This window comes from Emydura macquarii, unplaced genomic scaffold, assembly GCF_026122565.2.
Source record: "Emydura macquarii macquarii isolate MOO-44397 ecotype Brisbane River unplaced genomic scaffold, CSIRO-AGI_Emac_v2 contig_1781, whole genome shotgun sequence".
Lineage (NCBI taxonomy): Eukaryota > Metazoa > Chordata > Testudines > Chelidae > Emydura > Emydura macquarii.
Genome location: NW_027131918.1, coordinates 214,519 through 231,967, shown reverse-complemented (window position 1 = coordinate 231,967; position 17,449 = coordinate 214,519). Strand labels below are relative to the sequence as shown.

Genomic DNA, 17,449 nt, shown 5'->3' with positions numbered 1-17,449 from the left:
GAAACCCATCCAGACCCGCCCCCCCGTGGATGTACCCCATCTCCCGTGCATCCCGCCCCGGCTACTCTGCTGTTTTCCACAAGTCTACCCGGGGTGCTGGATCTGGGAAGAGCAGTGGGGGCTAGTGGTTAGAGCGGGGGGGCTGGGAGGCAGGACTCCTGGGTTCTCTCCCTCACTCTGGGAGGGGAGTAGGGACTACTGGTTAAAGTGTGTGTGTGTGGGGGGGGGGGTTGGTTGCCAGGACTCCTGGGTTCTCTCCCCAGCTCTGGGAGAGGAGTGGGGGCTAGTGGTTAGATCAGGAGCGGAAATCGGGAGCCAGGACTCCTGGGTTCCTTCCCTGATGCTGGGAGGGGAGTAGGGGCTAGTGGTGAGAGCAGGGCGGGGGAGGGGCTGAGATCCCAGGACTCCTGGGTTCTCTCCCCAGCTCTGGGAGATGAGTGGGGGCTAGTGGTTAGATCAGGGCGGGGGAGGGGCTGAGATCCCAGGATTTCTGGGTTCTCTTCCTGGCCCTGGGGGCCGCCTAGGCCATTAGCGCGTTGGGGCAGGCGCAGGGCAGGGTGTCGCCCTGGACAGGGAACGCGCCGTTCCCGGCTCTCCGCCCTCCTTCGCTGCGGGGAAATGAACCTTGGTCTGGGGCAGAGCCTCTCTGGAGCTTGTTAGGCCTGCTCCACAGGCCCCGCCCTCCCCCGGGTCCGGCCAATGGCAGCGTGCTGCTCCGGTGACACCGCGGCGGCTGGCAAGACGGGGGGGGGGGGGGGGGGGGGGGGGGGGCGGATTGTGTAAGGGGCTGCGACGGGAGGGCCTGGCTGGGATATGTTACATAAGGGCCACCGTGAATGGAGCTGCCTGCGGCCCCGCTCGCTTGACCTGGTTATGTCAGGAATCTGTCTTGCGGGGGAAGCCTTTGTTACCGCCCTGGGGGGTGGGCCTAGTGGTTAGAGCGGGGCAGGGGGGCTGGGAGCCAGGATGCCTGGGTTTTCTCCCTGGCTCTGGGAGGGCAGTGGGGCCTAGTGGTTAGAGTGGGGGGGGGGGGGGGGCTGGAAGCCAGGACGCCTGGGTTCTGTCTGTGAGGGGCGCGGGGGCTGCGCTGGCGATCTCTTCAAAGCACTTGTCCCTTTCCGGCTCCATCGCTTCCCCGCCCCCGCAGGCCCCGTCTAATTAACCCCGGGCCGGGGGGGGGGGGGCAGGAAACGCTGCCTTTCCTCTGAATGGGCTCAGGCCGGGGTCTGCCACCCTCCCGGGCTCTGCGTCGAGGGGCCACGGGGGCGGCGGAGAGCAGCACCTGAGGTGAGTGGGGCGGGCGGGAGACAATGCCCGGCGGCCTGGTGAAGGGCCTTGTGGGAAGAAGCCGGGGGGCGCCCGCTATTGTGCCAGCCGGGGCCTCTCCTGAGCTGTGGGCGTGGGAGGGGCGAGCGCGTCTCAGAGCAGCTGAATGGCCTTGCTCTGATTTTCAGGGGCGGGGGGACTCCCCCATTCATGGCGAGTCGGCTCCTTCTGACATCCATGGCAAAACAGGGCCTTGGAGTGTACCCCCCTGAGAAGATGGGGGCGGGTGCCTGCGTTAATCCTCCTGAGGGGGACACGGTGGGGGTTCTGTCCGGCTCCCGGAAGCGCCTGCAGCCAAGTGGGGGGGACGCAAGCCTCAAAGCTGTCTGGAAAGGGAGGTCAGGCTAGTTGCTGTCCTTATCCGTGGGGAAACTGAGGCAGGAGGTGGCAGATCGGGCAGTTAGAGAACAGGGCAGGGAGAAGCCGGGGGGGGGGGGGGGGGGAACGAGTCCATTGTGTACATGGTCAAGGAGGGTGGTACCTAGTCTAGAGCACTGGAGACCAGCAGACCACTCCTTTCTGTGCCTCAGTTTCCCCAACTAAAAAAATGGGGATGAGCACGCTGCCCCGCCTCCTGGGCGTGGGGCTCTGCAGGGAGAAACGCATTCCAAGGCCAAGGGTTGCTCGGATACGACCCAAGGGAGGAGCAGTAGAACGGTTGTGCCCGGATTTGCCTCGTGGGGGAGGGATCTCTTTCTTGGCCGCCCCCCTGCCGCCTGGGCTCTTGGCTGCGGATCTGTGGGGGAGGGGCTGGGAGTGAAGGGTTTGTCATGGGCACTGTGAACGCTGTCCCTTCTCAGGTTGTCGTCGGGGCTGCCTTATCAGCCGGAGGCACAGAGTCAATATTTTCACCCCTCCGCGCGCTCCGGCTGTGTTTTCCCCTGGGCCTCGTGCTTGGGGATCTCTTATCTGTCAAAATATTTACCCATGTCGGCGCTCAGCACGCCTGCTGCTGCCTGCCACTCGATTTCTTTCTCCCTGTTCTGGTGCCAAACTTGGGACATTTTTCCCCCTCCATTGGGTGGGGGGTTCTCCCTGGCCTGCGGCGCGCTTGCAGCTGTACGAACGCAGAACCGAACAGTTGGTTCACCAGCTCCACCTTGCGTCTTCATCCCTTGAGCTCTGCGTTTTGGGTCCAGGGTCTTTTCCCGTGTGCGCACCTGAGCGGGCTGCTGGCTTTTCAAGCCCTCGGCCGGGGCGCAAACCCGCCCTTAATTTGGGTGCCTGAATGGGGAGTCTTGATAACGCAGCCCCGATAACCCAGCCCTTAAAAGGGCCCCCCCCCCCTTTTTGCGCAGCGGTGGGGGCAGAAAGCGACCGACGGGTGGGGAAGCCGGGCGCAGCCGGGGGCAGGGGGGATCTGGGGTAGCCGGCAAACATGTGGCCCCTCAAGCGAGAAACTCTTGGGGGGTGGGATTTTTGTATGGTATCGGTCGTGGATCCAGAGTGTGTTTTTTTTTAAAGAACAGCTTGAAACCGGGGCGAAACGATCAGGCAGAAACTTTGCATTGAGTTGCAGTTTGTTTGGGGGTTGGATTTTTTTGGGGTGGAGGGGGGTGAAAATTTTCCAGCTTTCCACTTTGCCCCCCATCCCACATGGGGAAGAAATGTTGGAAATCTCCCAGTTCCCCTAGGCCGGGAAACCCTCTCTTCTGCCTTATGCCCCAAGGGGCTGGTGGCAACAAAAGAATCTGCCCCCCCAGCATCTTTTGATACCCTGCAAACAGCCTCCCTCCCCCCCCCCCAAAAAAAATAGCCGTGCTTGGTTTGTTGATGTCTTGCTCATTTATTATGCGAGTAGGCTGCCTCCCATTGGCTGGCCGGCTCAGCCAATGAGAGCTGGCTCGGATCCCGGGGTGCCAGCGCTGCAGTCCACGTGCGGGGAGGTGTGTGTAACGCTGGGCGCTGACATCAGCTGGCGGCCGGCCAATGCCAGGGTTACACAACTGAGGTGTCAGCACCTGGGGGGCAGAGGAGCCAGCCGGCGGCAGTGGGCTTTGCAGCATCCAGATCTCCCTGGAGGAGGAGGCAGAACCCCATAGACGCGCCTCGGGGACTGTGAGTGTGAAATCCCCCCCAACCTGCGGCTGATTTGAGACCCCAGATTTCGGTGCATTACCCCCCCCCCCCACCCTGTGCCTGGGCTCTGCCCTTTCCTCCCCGCCCGCAGCCTTTCAGATCGCACCGGGTTTTGTTCTCCTGTTACAAAATGTTCTCTGCAAATGGGCCAGTCTGGCTTTGCCTGGCCAGGGCGGGCCGGATTATTTCCCTCTGCCTGGCCTTTGTCACCGCCCGCCCGTGAGAAACTTTTTTAAAATTTTCCCAGGCGAGGTTTTGCCCCGCAGCCAGGGCGGGCAGGGGGGAAAAGGCCACCGTGAGACTCCCGTGCGCTGAAGGGAGACCGGGGCGCTCATGGCACATGGGCTTTCCGCCTGGGAGCAATTTGTTGGGAACCAGCAAGCTGGAAGGACGGATACAATATGGGAGGAAAGGTATCTTGGCTGACTTGAATTATTTCGGAGACTGGTTCCTCTGGGGAACAGTTCGATGACGTTAAAATCGAGTCAGCCATCTAAGAGGGGTGGTGTTTATATTACTTCCCCCCCCCCTTCCCCCGCTTTGCTTACCAGACAGGCAAGAGTTTAAATCTGTTTTCCCTCTGCTGAGAGAGGCTGCTCATTTCTCCCCCGCTACCCTTTTCAGTTTGCATTTACACTTTGCCATGGGTTTCGCTTCAATCCAGATTTAAACCAGTTGACATCAACCGGCGCGAAACCTGACGGGGCGGCTTTTTGAGAGCGTCTCGGTTTTGGTTTGAAGCAGCCGACTGCGGTAAAGCCCGGCGAAGGCTGTAAAAGCATCCCCGCGGCATTTGGCACCAGTTTCAATCGGTTTAAAATCTCTCCCCGTGAATTAAATCGATGCGAGGTTCCAGTGCGGGCGGACACGGCTCTGTGACAGGATTGCAACCAGGTCAGGGCTCGCTTGTTTAGGAACACCTGCTCGGTGTGTGCGGGTGTAGCTGTTGTTTCTCTTCCTCTTGGGTGTGTTTGCAGCTGTTTCTCCACGTGGGCGTTTGCCACTGTCGCCTGTCTCTCCTGTGCATGCGTACGTGTGTAAATAAAAATAAATCCTGGCAGGTTGTGGGTTTAGTGTCATTTTTTTCGGGGCCAGATCCACGCCTTTATTTTCTCTTTTACTGATTCAGGTCTCACGTTAAAGTGACTTTGCATCGTGTTAAGGTCGTTATTTTTAAACAACTTCATTTAACTCTCACCCCCAAGGCTGTGTGGACGCACTGGTCTGGTTTCAGTTGGCGGGAAGGCGCTTGAAATCGCGCCGGGGTAGTTAAAATGACAGCTTTTCCTGTGGAGTCGAGTTCTTAATCTGGAGTGAGAGTGCCTTGCTCTGATGTGAGTTCAGTTACTAGTTTAAATTCAATCTGAACAGGGTGTTCTTACTCCAGAATAAGTAGCCGCGTACAGATGGGCCCCCGACGAATTCAAAGTGGGTGTCTAAACCGACTGCGCTACTTCTGCACTGATTTACACCGAGGCAGGCGGCTGGTAAACCGAAACATCCCCGAGGGGCCTAAATGGTCCAAAATGGGGTGCGGAAAGTGAGGCTTCTGAAATCCACGTGGAAGGAAACAGGTTAAATTAAAACAAGCCTAACTTCCCGAACCTGCTGAGCACCCACCCGCTCGTCCCGCGCACGGGCCGGAGTTGAAGTGCTTGGCAGCTGTGGGAAGACGTTCCATTTTCCTTCCGTTCCGTTCCCTGCGAAATCGAATCCCCGGCTTCCCGCATCCCGGAGATCTGGGTCTGCAGCAGTGGAAGTAGCCTTCCGTCTGTCTGCATCCGTCCGTCCGTCCCCGCAGCTCTCCGTCCGTCCGTCCGTCCGTCCCCGCAGCCCTCTGTCCATCCGTCCATCTGCATTTCTCCGTCCCTCCCCACAGCCCTCCGTCCGTCTGTCTGCAGCCGTCCCTCCCCACAGCCCTCCGTCCGTCTGTCTGCAGCCGTCCCTCCCCACAGCCCTCCGTCCGTCTGTCTGCAGCCGTCCATCCCTCCATAATTTCTGTCTCAAAAAGCATTTAAAAAAAAAAAAAGTCAATTGTCAGTTTATCTATCTGCCAGGACCCGAGTCAAATACCCTGTTTCTCCCTAGCTGCCTGTTGGCTTCCCCCATCATGGCCTCTTGTTGCCAGGGGAACGAGGTGTGTGGTGCTCGGGTCCTAGCTGGTAGATAAGCAGGGGGAGGCAATGTGATAAAACCACCCAGCGATTATTGGTGGGAATTCCCACACCGGTGGGGGGCATGTCCCCCGGCCTTGAAATGGGGGGATCCTGGGTGATGCTGGGGAAGGGGCAGCAGGAGATGGTGGCGTCTATGCTGACTCAGTTTCCCAAACTTTTGGCGCCCATCCAGCCTGGCTTAGCTAAATGTAGCGGCCTGGCTGAGAACCCAACAACTCGGTCCCCTGGTGCTGCGGGAGCTGAAGAAAACCCCGGGAGCAAACAACCGGGCTAAGAATCGGTCGGCTTTGGGGTTGTCGAGGCGCTGCGGAGATTTAGGTGCAATTAGCCAGCGGATAGGTGGGCTGAGATTTCCCGTGGGCCCCATGTGACCAGGTCTGGAGGGGGGGCTTTCATGGCGGGGTGCTTGGACCCCACTGCTGTCTCTGGGGGTCGTCTGGGAATGACGTCCAGGGGCTGGTTTCTCTGGGAGGGCAGTGGGGGCTAGTGATTAGAGCAGGGGGGCTGGGATCCAGGACTCCTGGGTTCTCTCCCTGGGGGGGAGGACACACCTGTGGCCCGGTGAGGGGGGAGGCAGGGAACCCCTTGCCCCTGTCCAGGATGTGGCAGCCTGTTGTGATGCCTCCGTCTCCTGGGCCCCCTCCGCCTTTTCCCGCTCGCTGCGTGGTGGGGCCCTGGCCCCCGGCGAGGTGACAGGACCTGGGGTTGGGGGGGCAGCTGCAGCTTGGGGGAGCCGGTGCTGTTCCCTCTGCGGCCCCCCCCCGCCCCCATCTTACCACCCGCTTGTCTTTCCTCTCGCAGGTGCAGTCTCTGATCCCCCCCCCCAGCCGCATCTGCTGCCCCCTCCGGTGACCCCCGCCCCTCGATCCTCTCCGCACGGCCCCGCCAGACGATGCCCCTGGCTCGCCCCCGATCATGAGTGCCAGCCGCGAGCCGGGCCGGACGCCCTTGGAGGGGGGCAGCGAGACGGGCGCCGGAGCCACCGAGGACATGGACGGGCAGGGGCAGGGCTCGAGCGGCAGCGAGTCTCGGGGCGGCCACTCCCTGCACAGCAGCAACGGGCAGGACTCGGCCCTGCTGGAGAGCAGCGAGAGCAACAAGAGGTGGGGCAGCCGGGGGGAGCGGGGGCTAGTGGGTAGAGCGGGGGGGCTGGGAGGCAGGACTCCTGGGTTCTCCCTCCGTTGCTGGGAGGGGGGTGGCGCTGCTCGTCCCGGCCGGGAGGAGGAAGGGGGGGGGTGTTTAGAGCGACCCGGGCGCCGGGATGCCGCGGTGACGGGCACAGAGTTTCTCTCCGAAGCCCCTCGCTCCGTGCCCGTTGGCGCGTGGCTGCTTTTGGAAGGGGGGGTGGGGGACGCTGGCACCTCCTGCTGTGAGCTCAGCAAGGGGGGCGCGGGGGCCCTGATACGCCAGGCTCGGGCTTTGCCTGGGGGCACCCCAGGGGGACGTCGGGCCTGGCACCATGGTTCTGAATGGGCCCTGTCTGTCCCCCCCCCCCCCAGCACCAACTCCCACAGCCCGTCGCCCCCCAGCAGCTCCGTCGCCTACAGCTTGCTGAGCACCGGCTCCGAGCAGGACAACCCCTCCACCAGCGGCTGCAGGTAGGCGGGGGCCCATGGCACCGGCCCCACCACCGCCCCCACCTTCTGCGCCACGGCTTGGCCAGGCAGCAGTCACAGCAAAGAGGGGAGTGAGGGCTAGTGGTTAGAGCCGGGGGGGGCGGGGGCGGCAGGGCGGGCTGGGAGCCAGGACACCTCAATTCTCTGGACCCTGGGAGAGGAGTGGGGGCTAGTGGTTAGAGCAGGGAGGGCTGGGAGCCAGGACTCCTGGGTTCTCTCCCTGTAGTCTGCCAGCGATTCCCAACGGGACCTGGGGCGAGTCCTACCCCCTCCCCGGTGGCGTGGGGCTGGCCCCCAGCGGAGGGGTGTTGCTGGGCAGTGGAGGGGGCACTCTCTGTGCCTCTGGCCCGCCGGCTCACCCCCCCTCCCCCGCCCCGCAGCAGCGAGCAGTCGGCGCGCGTGAAGACGCAGAAGGAGCTGATGAAGGCGCTGAAGGAGATGAAGATCCGGCTGCCCTCGGAGAAGCGCGGCAAGGGGCAGTCGGGGACGCTGGCCACGCTCCAGTACGCCCTGTCCTGCGTCAAACAGGTCCAAGGTAGGCGGCGCCGGGGGGAGGGGGGTGAGAGCCAGAAGGGAACCGGCTGGGCTCCCCCGGTGTTCCCGGTGCTGATGGACCCTCCCCGCTCCCGCCCACAGCCAGCCACGACTATTACCAGCAGTGGACCGTGGACGGCAGCCGGCCCCGGCACCCGGACGCTGCCAGCTACACCGTCGGCGAGTTGGAGAGCATCACCTCCGAGTACACCCGCAAGAACCCCGTGAGTGCCACCGCCGGCCTCCTGGCCTGTCCACACCGGGCCCGCCCCGGTTGTATGATCCCCCGCGTGCCGGCCAGCCTCCGCCCCCCCCCCGGAAGCCCATCCATCCCTGCAGCCTGTGCCGTCTCCCAACGCCCCCCCTTTCTGTCTCCTCCCCCCCAGGACACGTTCGCCGTGGCCGTCTCCTACGTGACGGGCAAGATCCTCTACGTCTCCGAGCAGGCGGCCCCCCTCCTGCGCTGCAAGCGGGACGACTTCAAGGGCGCCGCCTTCGCCGACTTCCTGGCCCCCCAGGACGTCAGCGTCTTCTACGGCTCCACCGCCCCCGACCACCTGCCGTCCTGGGGTGCGTGCACCTCGCCCGGTGAGTGCCCCCCGCGCCCCGGGAGAGGGAGCGAGCCGGGGCAGGGCGAGAATCCCCTCCACCCCAACTGGCCTTCGGGAGCAGGGGCCCTGCTTGTGTCTGGGGCCGGGGTATTCTCAGACGCCCATCGGGGAGGGCAGTGGGGGCTAGTGGTTAGAGCAGGGGACGCTGGGGGGTCAGGACTCCTGGGTTCCCTCCCTGGCTCTGGGAGGGGAGTGGGGGCTAATGGTTAGAGCAGGTGGGGCCGGGAGCTAGGACTCCTGGGTTCTGTCCTGGTGCTGGGAGGGACCTGGGGCTTTCCCAGCACCCCCTCTCACTCCCTGCTCCTTGGTTTCTATCCCCAGCTGCAGCCACCGTCGACTACACCCCAGAGAAATCGCTCTTCTGCCGGATCAGGTGCGTCCTAGCTGCGGCTGGTCGGCCGGCGTGTGGGGAGGGTAGTGTGGTGCCGGGGTACCCCTGGGGGGCCAGCCGTGCCCCGGCATTCAGATCCCCCCCACCCTGGCAAACCCTGGCTAAGCTACCCCTGTCCCCCCATGGCTGTCCACCTTGTCCCCCATGCCCCGTGTTCACAGCAGTGCCCAGGGGGGCTGGGGCATCTGGAGCCGAGAGGGGGATCCCCTCACCCCTGGGGGGGCCTGCGGCGGGGGTTGCTGGCCGTCCTGGTCTTCTTTGGCCTCTGGTCTTATTGCAGGCGTTTGTTTCTCAGCGGGGGCCGCACCCGGGGGCGGGAGCTGTGTTACTCCCCCTTCCGGCTCACGCCCTACCTGGCCCAGGTGCGCCCCACGGACACGGCTGAGGGCCACCCCTGCTGCCTGCTCATCGCCGAGCGCATCCACTCGGGATATGAAGGTGAGCCCCCTGGGGCGGTGGGGGGGGGGGGACAGGGCCTGGGAGGGGGCGGCTGGGCGAAAGGGGAGGCCGCGTGGATGAGAGCAGGGTGCTAACCCCCTCCCGGCACACGTTTCTCACCCCCCAGCTCCCCGGATCCCGCCCGATAAACGGATCTTCATCACCCGGCATACCCCCAGTTGCTTGTTCCAGGACGTGGACGAGAGGTGAGCTGGTCGGCCAATGGGGGGTGGGGGTCGCCCTCCATCCACCCGGGCTGCCCCCGCAACACCCCCCGAGAGAGGCCCGGCTGGGTGCTGGGACCCTCCCCCCCCCACCTCAGGGTAGCCGGCATCCGATCCAGCAGCCCGGCCTGGAGGGTTCCCCAGCGGGCCGACACCGCCCACTCGCCTCCCGTCGCCCTGGGTCAACTTCATCTGTAGCCGGGTCCTGGGGGGCCTGCCCAGGGACGCCACCTCACCATGCCCGGGTGTGTTTTCCCAGGGCGGCCCCGCTGCTGGGGTACCTCCCCCAGGACCTGATCGGCAAACCTGTCCTTTTCTACCTGCACCCGGAGGACCGGCCACTCATGCTGGCCATCCACAAGAAAAGTGAGTGCAAGGAGGGGGAGCCCCAGGGGTATCCCAGTGGGGAAGGAGGTGATCCCAAGGGGGCCTGTGGGGGAAGGACCAAAGGGTCAGCATCATTTGCAGCTCCTTGTCAGATGTTGACTCTGATCCACTCCCAGGCTTCAGGGCTTTGGCTAGGCGCCAGCAGGGGTCAGGAAGGAGGATTTTTAATTCCCCCCCCCCACACCTTCCCTTGAAACGTCAGAACTCCTGGGTTCTCTCCCTGGCTCTGGGAAGAGAGTGGGATGTGGTGGATTTAGAGCCGGGGGTGGGTTGGGAGCCAGGACGCCTGGGTTCTCTCCACAGCTCTGGGAGGGGCGCGGCAGGGTATGTTATCTCAGACCCTGACCCGCCCCCCCCTTCCCCAGTTCTCCAGTATGGGGGGCAGCCCTTCGACCACTCCCCCCTCCGCTTCTGCGCCCGCAATGGCGAGTACGTCACCATTGACACCAGCTGGTCCAGCTTCGTCAACCCTTGGAGCCGCAAGGTCTCCTTCGTCATGGGGCGCCACAAAGTGCGGACGTGAGTACGAGGCCCGGATGGGGGGAGCCCCGGGGACCCCTCGTGGATCTCCGGATCGTGAAGGGTAACCGGGGGGGTCTCCCTGACTCTTCTCTCCCCCTCCCTCCCCCGCGCAGGGGTCCCCTCAATGAGGACGTCTTCACGGCTCCCAAAACACTGCGGACGCTGGAGCCCGATGTCCAGGAGATCTCGGAGCAGGTCCACCGGCTGCTCCTCCAGGTGGGACCCCGCTTCCTCGCTCAGCCCCCCCCGTCTTCTCCCCCCCCCGAGACGTCTCCCTCCGGGCTCTAACCCTGCTCCCCCCACATCTTCCCTCCCACAGCCCGTGCACAGCAGTGCCTCCCACGAGCAGTTCCTGAGCGCGGCCTCCTCCAGCAGCAGCAACGGCCTCCCTACCGAGGAGGGCCCGGCCCAGCGGCCGGTAAGGACTGTGCACCGGGGCAAGGGGTTCTAGTGGTTAGAGCAGGGGGGGCTGGGAGCCAGGACTCCTGGGTTCTGTCTCCAGCTCTGGGAGGGGGAGTGGGGTCTCATGGTTAGAGCTGGGTGGATTTGGGGGGGGGGACCAGCAAAGGGGCCCCCTTTCCGCTGCCCTGACCCCGCCTCCTTTGCCCCAGATGACCTTCCAGCAGTTCTGCCAGGACGTTCACATGGTGAAGAACCGGGGGCAGCAGGCGTTCATAGAATCCCGCACCAAGCCGCCGGCCGCCCAGGTGCCCCCCGCAGGTGAGACGCCCCCCTCCACCCTCACCCCTCCGTGAGGGATCCCAGTACAGGACTCCTGGGTCCCGGCCCCTCTCCTGTCGCCCCCAGATCCTGATCCCTGGGGAGACGTGCCCGAGGCCCTGCGGGGGGTTGTCAGAGGGTGGCTCCCGCTGAGACAGGCATCCCTGTCATTGCAGGCTGGGAGGTGCCCAAGGACATCTGCGGGTCGGGCAGGGGGGCCCCGTGTGAACCAGAGCCGGGGCCCGACCGAGGGGCCGCCTCGGAGGAATCCCTCAGGAAAGAGTCATCCAATTACTCCTACCAGCAGATCAACTGCCTGGACGGCATCATCAGGTGAGGAGGGGCCGGGGACCCCGTCTCGGCATGTTTCCCCACCTTGGGGGGTTCCCCCAGCACCGAGATGCGGCCAGCTCTGGGGCGAGGCGGCTGGTTATATAAGGATTCTTCGCCCGGCGCTAAGATGCAGCCACCTTTGGGGTGGAGCAGCCAGTTATAGAAGGATCCCCGCTAACCCCCGTGTCCCTGCTTTCCTAGGTACCTGGAAAGCTATAACATCCCCAGCCGGGTGAAGCGGAAATGTGGCTCTTCCTCCTATACCAGCTCCTCCAACTCCGACGACGGCAGGCAGAAAGCCGGCGAGGAGGCGGCCGGCTCCGCCAAAGGTACCGTCCCGTCTGCCGTGGGACACCCGCCCCCCTGTTTCCCCCCCCCCGTCCCTCTCCCCCTCCCCGTCTGCTGCCCGCTCTCTGCCTCTGGATATTACCCTGTTGCTGGTGACGGGGAGGGGGGGTGGGGCGGGGGGAGAGCCATGAGGCTGGCCTGGGGGCAGCAGCTGCTTTCCAGCCCATGGCAAAGGACGGAGATTTCCAGCAGCCGGGTGGGTGTGTTTTTTTTCCTGCCGAGCTGAAAATCGGGTGCGGTTCGGGGCCATTGGACCCCCTCCACCCCCGTCTGGGCTTGAAACCGCCCATGAAAAGGGGGGCCGGAAAAAGCCCCATCCAAATTTCTCCGGTGAATGGACCGTTCTTGGCGTTGAGGGAGGGGCGTTTTCCCCCCCGGGAAAACTGCCCCGGGAGGTTTTTCCGGGCCCCCCCCCCCCCCAAGCTCCGTTAACCCCTCGTTGTCTCTTTGAACAGATGCGGCGGAGGAAATGTGTCCCGAGAGCGAAGAGCGGCCCGGGCCCCCGAGCGGCCCGGTGGCCGGCCCCCCCCTGGCCCCGCTGGCTGTGTCCGGCCAGGCTGAGAGCGTGGTCTCCGGCACCAGTCAGTGTAGCTTCACCAGCACCATCGTGCACGTGGGAGATAAGAAACCCCTGGATTCGGGTACTTGGAGGGCGGGGGGGACTGGGGAGGGGGGTGGCCGGATCCGGGGAAAGCTGGGAGGGCCGCGCCGGCCGCGGGAAACGGGCCGGCGGAGCCGCGGCAGGAGGAAAAGGGGGCTCCCCGGCCCCCTTCTCTGCCCCCCACCGCGTCTCAGTAGCAGCGTAATATTCAGGGCGCTCGGCTCCAAGGCAGCCTCCGCTTTTTTCCTCCCTCCCCCCGCCCGGCTCCCCGTAACCCCGCTTTCTTCCAGGACCCCCCCATGTGTATTTAATTTGATTTCTCCCCTGTCCCCCCCCCGGCCTGCCGGAAGGACAGATCCCCCCCCGCCCCGGAGGACTGGATTCGGGACCTCCCTGAACGGATTTTCCTTTTTTTTTTCTGTCTCCACCTGATGTTAATTTTCCCCCCCTTGTTTCCTGCCTGGATGTTGCCCCAAGTTCTTACATAGCCGCTGGTCGGGGAGGTGTGTGGGGGGGAAGGGCCCCCCCCGCCTGCTCGCGCTGGGATTTCCGGCGCTTCATCCCCAATGAAGCTGGCTGCGAAGGGGGCTTCGGCAAAACCCCTCGGGCATGAACAGCTGCCATTAGAGAGTGGGGGGGGGGGCTGGGAGCCCGGACAGCTGCGTTCTCCCCCGGCTCTGGGCAGGGAGTGGGGGCTAGTGGTTAGAGCAGAGGGGCTGGGAGCCCGGACTCCTGGGTCTCTCTCCGGCTCTGGGAGGGCAGTGAGGGCTAGTGGTTACAGCGAGGGGGGGAGGCTCTCGCTCGCCGCGTAACCTCGGGCCAAGTTCCTCCCATCGTGGGGGCTGCTGCCTTTACCCCCAGCTGACCCCGGCCACCCCCCCTCTCTCGGCAGACGTGGCGCTGACGGAGGAGCCCCCCGGCCCGGAGCAGTACCGCCGCCTGGGGCTCACCTCGGAGGTGCTGTCGGCCCACACCCAGCGGGCGGAGCAGCTCTTCCTCAGCCGCTTCAAGGACCTGAGCCAGCTGCACGTCTTCGGTGTGGCCGCCGAGGGCCGCCGACCTGCCGAGCCAGGTGGGCTACCTCCGGGGGGACCGGGGGCTCGGGGAGGGGGTCGGCCCCCGGCCGCCCTGGCTAACCATCGCCTTCTCCCGGCAGGCCATCGACTCCCCCGGCGCAGCAAATGCAAAGCCAAGCGCGTCAAACAGCACCGGACGTCGGAGAGCCCTGCCCCCCCGGCCCCCTGGCCCCCCGCTGGCCCCTGCCAGGCCGGCCCGGCCTTCCCCGCCTACCCGCTGCCCGGCTTCCTCCCCGGCCGGGCCCCCGCCCCACTGGTGGCCCCCGTGGTGGCCCTGATGCTCCCTAACTACATCTTTCCCCCGCCCTGCTTCCCTGCCCCAGCTTCCTTTGGGGAGCCCCCCGGCTCGCCCCAGCCCCCCGGCTCGCCCCAGCCCCCTGGCTCGCCCCTCTTCGACTCCCGCTGCAGCTCCCCGCTCCAGCTCAACCTGCTGCAGATGGACGAGGCTCCCCCGGGGCCGGCCGAGCGCCAGGAGGCCCCAGGGGCCCAGGCTGGGACTGGCGAGCGTGGCCCCCAGGAGGAAACCGGCTTGGTAAGGAACCGTCCGCGGCCCCCTGGGGGTGGGGGGGGAAGAATGGTGCCAGGCCTGCCCAACTCCCCCAGGGGATCAATGGCCAGGAGCCAGGACTCCTGGGTTCTCTCCCCGGCTCTGGGAGGGGAGTGGGGGCTAGTGGTTAGAGCTGGGGGGCCAGGAGCCAGGACTCCAGGGTTCTCTCTCAGCTCTGGCACTCCCCAGCTGCCTCGGGGGGGAGGGTGTGAGTTGGGGGAGGCCCTGTGGGGTGCAGCCCCCCAGCTCGGCCCTGATCTCTCCCCGCTCTCCGGCCCGGCAGGTGGAAGGGCAGGACTCCAACAACGACGCCCTGTCGAGCTCCAGCGACCTGCTCGAGCTGCTGCTGCAGGAGGATTCGCACTCGGGGACCGGCTCTGCCGCCTCGGGCAGCGGCTCCCTGGGCTCCAGCTCCCACCCGGGCAGCACGTCAGCCAGCGGCACCCGTGAGTGACGGGGCGGGGCGCCCGGATGCCTGGGTTCTCTCCCCAGCTCTGGGAGGGGGGTGGGGGCTAGTGGTTAGAGCAGGGGTGCGGCTGGGAGCTGGGTTCTCTCCCCGGCTCTGGTGCCGATCCGGGTCCTCTTTCTCCCACCCCGCGCAGCCAGTAGCAAAAGCAGCCGCACCAGCAAGTACTTCGGGAGCGTGGAGTGGTCGGAGCCGGAGCGGGCAGGGCCGGAGCCTGGCGCGGGGGGGCAGCTCGTCAAGTACGTGCTGCAGGATCCCGTCTGGCTGCTGATGGCCAAGAGCGACGAGAACCTCATGATGACCTACCAGCTGCCTGCCCGGTGAGAGCCCGGCCCGGCCCGGCCGTGGGCCCAGCCCCCCTTTCCCAGCTCCCTCTGGGGGGCACGGGCTGGGGACCCCTGGCCTGGGCCGGAGAGATCGGACACTGGTTGGGGGGCTCCCCATTTGGAGGGGAGATTGGGGGCAGGGCTGGGCAAGCCAATAGGGGGGGATCGGACCCCGGTTGCGGGGCTTTCCCAGTAGGCTGGCTGGGGGCCCGGGCTCGGGGAGCCGCCATGGGGGGCAGGGAAGGTGATTGGAGCGGGTACTCTGGGCACTACGCCCCCCCATACTGATGCCACCCCTCCCCCCCCCCCCATGCAGCTCCGCGGCCGCCGTGCTGCGTGAGGACCGGGAGAAACTGAGGCAGATGCAGAAGCAGCAGCCCCGCTTCACGGAAGGGCAGCGGAAGGAGCTGGCGGCCGTGCATCCCTGGGCGATGGACGGGCGGCTCCCCAAGGCCATTGACGTCACGGTGAGGCCCGAATCCGCCGGGATGGGGGGCCTGGATCCAGGTGGATGTCCCCCCTCGGAGTCCTGACCCGCCTGGCCTGGCCTCTCTCTCTCTCTTCCAGGCCTGCCTGGGGTGTGGCTGCCCCCCAGCCCCCAGCCCACCCTCGCCGTACGCCGGGGAGGTGCCTGAGGGGGACCTGAGCGCCACGCTGGAGCCAATGGACGAGGGCCCCGCTGCTGGCCCGGAGGCGGCCATGGACCACGAGGAGGCCGGGCAACTGGCCCGCCCCGAGATGGGGGCCGAGAACATTGCCTGAGCCTCCGTCCCCACTGGACGCACCCCAGACTCCCGGCATGGACTGGACGGGCCGGCCCCGACTGGACTCCGCAGAGAGCCGGGCCTCGCCATGGACCCACCCCTTTCCCTGCGGGCGCTCGGGGCCGGCCCTGTGCGGGGCGGGGTATTTATTTTTGGAAAGCTTTTTTCTTTTTTGTACAGGGAGGCAGGATAATAAACCGAAAAATCGATCGACTGGTTCATGCCGGTAAAAACCGAATGTTTCCTTTTTGGCACCACCGATTTCTTTGGTTGGGCTGGGGGTAAAATGGGTAAACCCTTTCATCCCCGCACCCACCACCCTTTGGCTCATGTAAAAGGCAAGCCGTCGGCCAGTTCGCCGTGAAACTTCGCAACGTTTCTGTCCTCAGCCCTGCTGCCATGGCAGAGGAAGTGGAGGCTGGCAGCTGCTTCGGGTCTTTGGGTTTACACGAAAGGGCCTCGGGGTTTGACCCAATCCCGCGGAAAGCTTTGATCTCAAGGCATGGTGGGTGTTTTTTGGATGAGACAAAAACCCGACGGGTGAATTACTCGGTCCCCTCTGCCTCCCGGTTATTGCAGTTGTGGGTCATGGCCCATCCTGCCATCACGCACTGAATCACGGCACCTGGTCGCTGAGCATCTTCCTATTAGACGTCAACCATCGGCGGGGGGGCCCTGGCGGGTGCTGGGCCGTGCCCTGCGGCTCTGCTCCCTCCCCCCTCGGTTTGACTGTGCAGGCCGGGAGTGGTTTGGGGCGCAGCCCAGACGTGGACGAGGAGGCTGGAGCGTGAGCTTCTGGTGGATATCTGGGGGGTCCCGGCTAGATGGCAGCCCCCCTGCCCCACCCCCTGGGACGACTGGCCCTGTGCAGAAGTTTTTGTGGAAGCAGGGTTGGGCCTAAGTCGGACGGGGGGGGGGGAGGAAGGGGCGACTCTGCAGGGGGTGGGAGGCGGTTGGGGGGGGAGGAAGGGGTGACTCTGCAGGGGGTGGGCGGGGGTTGGGGGGGGGGGGTCTTCCCCTTCCAGTGTGCCACTAGGGGGCACTCTGCTGAAAGGAGAGAGCGAGAGAGAAAGCGTATATGGCAATAGATGATGAGGGGGTGCATGGAGACAGACAGACAGACAGAGACACACATAGATAGAGGGGGTGTATGGGGATAGATTCGGTAGATCCTGAAGCATGGGGTTGTGGGGAGATCAGTGGAGGCCAGGCACAAAACCTTGCTGGGCTCTGATTTCTCCCCCTCGGCCATGGTGCCGGTTCTGACCTGCTCCGCCTCCCTCCTCTCACTTCCCCCCATCGCCCCGTGACAGGCTAATGAAAAGCCCTGATGGATTTTGCTTCCGCCCCGCCACAAAGGGGTTTAGCTGCAGGGAGCAGCCAAGGGTGGCCGGTTGGGGGTGACGGGGATTAGTGCTGCCTCCTGGTTCACTAATCCTCCCGCTCCCCGGCTAATCTCCCCGCCCACGCCCCGGAGCGTGTGGAGAAGAGGAAACGTTAATAGGTTTGGCCTCCAACCATTTAATTAAACTAGCCAGTGAGGCGTGGTGGTGGGACAGGCCGGAGACACCAAGGGGGCCGGGCTGAGGGAGCCGGGGGGGGGAAGAGGACGAGTCCCTGGAAATTGGGGGTGCAGGAGCCTGATCGATTTCAGAACGAGCACGTCGCAGACACGCTCTCAGCCTTCGTCCCTGGGGGAGACGGCTCCTCCCAGAAATAAATGGGCAGCGCTCGGTAATTGGTGGCCAACGGGGGGCCAGTAACAAGTTGTTTGACATCCATGTCAACCACGTCAACATCAACCATGACGTCATCGTCAACCACGTTGGCAACGTCAATGTCATCAACCATCAATGTCAACCACGTCAACAACATCGATGTCGTCAACGTCAACCATCAACAACATGAAGATGAACGTCAACATCAACGTGAATGTCAACGTCAATGTAATTTAATTAATTAA

General features: G+C 64.7%; 1 protein-coding gene across 3 annotated transcripts; it reads left to right on the top strand.

Annotated features, from left to right (window-relative positions):
• Positions 1 to 6,427: 6,427 nt before the first annotated feature.
• PER1 (period circadian regulator 1) lies at positions 6,428 to 15,719 on the top strand. 3 transcript variants are annotated; one of them, XM_067556452.1, is made up of 22 exons: positions 6,429 to 6,685; positions 7,082 to 7,180; positions 7,579 to 7,733; positions 7,835 to 7,956; positions 8,119 to 8,320; positions 8,665 to 8,716; positions 9,030 to 9,172; positions 9,300 to 9,378; positions 9,656 to 9,762; positions 10,149 to 10,302; positions 10,419 to 10,521; positions 10,625 to 10,723; positions 10,917 to 11,025; positions 11,202 to 11,358; positions 11,560 to 11,687; positions 12,162 to 12,347; positions 13,200 to 13,379; positions 13,464 to 13,915; positions 14,214 to 14,376; positions 14,533 to 14,716; positions 15,039 to 15,189; positions 15,290 to 15,719. In XM_067556452.1, the coding sequence occupies exons 1-22, from the start codon at positions 6,498 to 6,500 to the stop codon at positions 15,482 to 15,484; spliced, it is 3,408 nt and encodes a 1,135-aa protein (XP_067412553.1). In that variant the 5' UTR covers positions 6,429 to 6,497; the 3' UTR covers positions 15,485 to 15,719. The 3 variants fall into 3 exon arrangements, with proteins under 3 accessions (XP_067412552.1, XP_067412553.1, XP_067412554.1); XM_067556451.1 differs by having other exon boundaries at positions 6,428 to 6,685; positions 13,200 to 13,915; XM_067556453.1 differs by lacking the exon at positions 12,162 to 12,347 and having other exon boundaries at positions 6,430 to 6,685.
• Positions 15,720 to 17,449: the final 1,730 nt, after the last annotated feature.

Bases quoted from the DNA above. Each gene is read 5' to 3' on its own strand.
- PER1 (XM_067556451.1), top strand. From the start codon at position 6,498: ATGAGTGCCAGCCGCGAGCCGGGCCGGACGCCCTTGGAGGGGGGCAGC. The intron at 14,377-14,532 runs GTGAGTGACGGG...CACCCCGCGCAG, and splicing joins CACGTCAGCCAGCGGCACCC to CCAGTAGCAAAAGCAGCCGC. The intron at 14,717-15,038 runs GTGAGAGCCCGG...CCCCCCATGCAG, and splicing joins ACCTACCAGCTGCCTGCCCG to CTCCGCGGCCGCCGTGCTGC.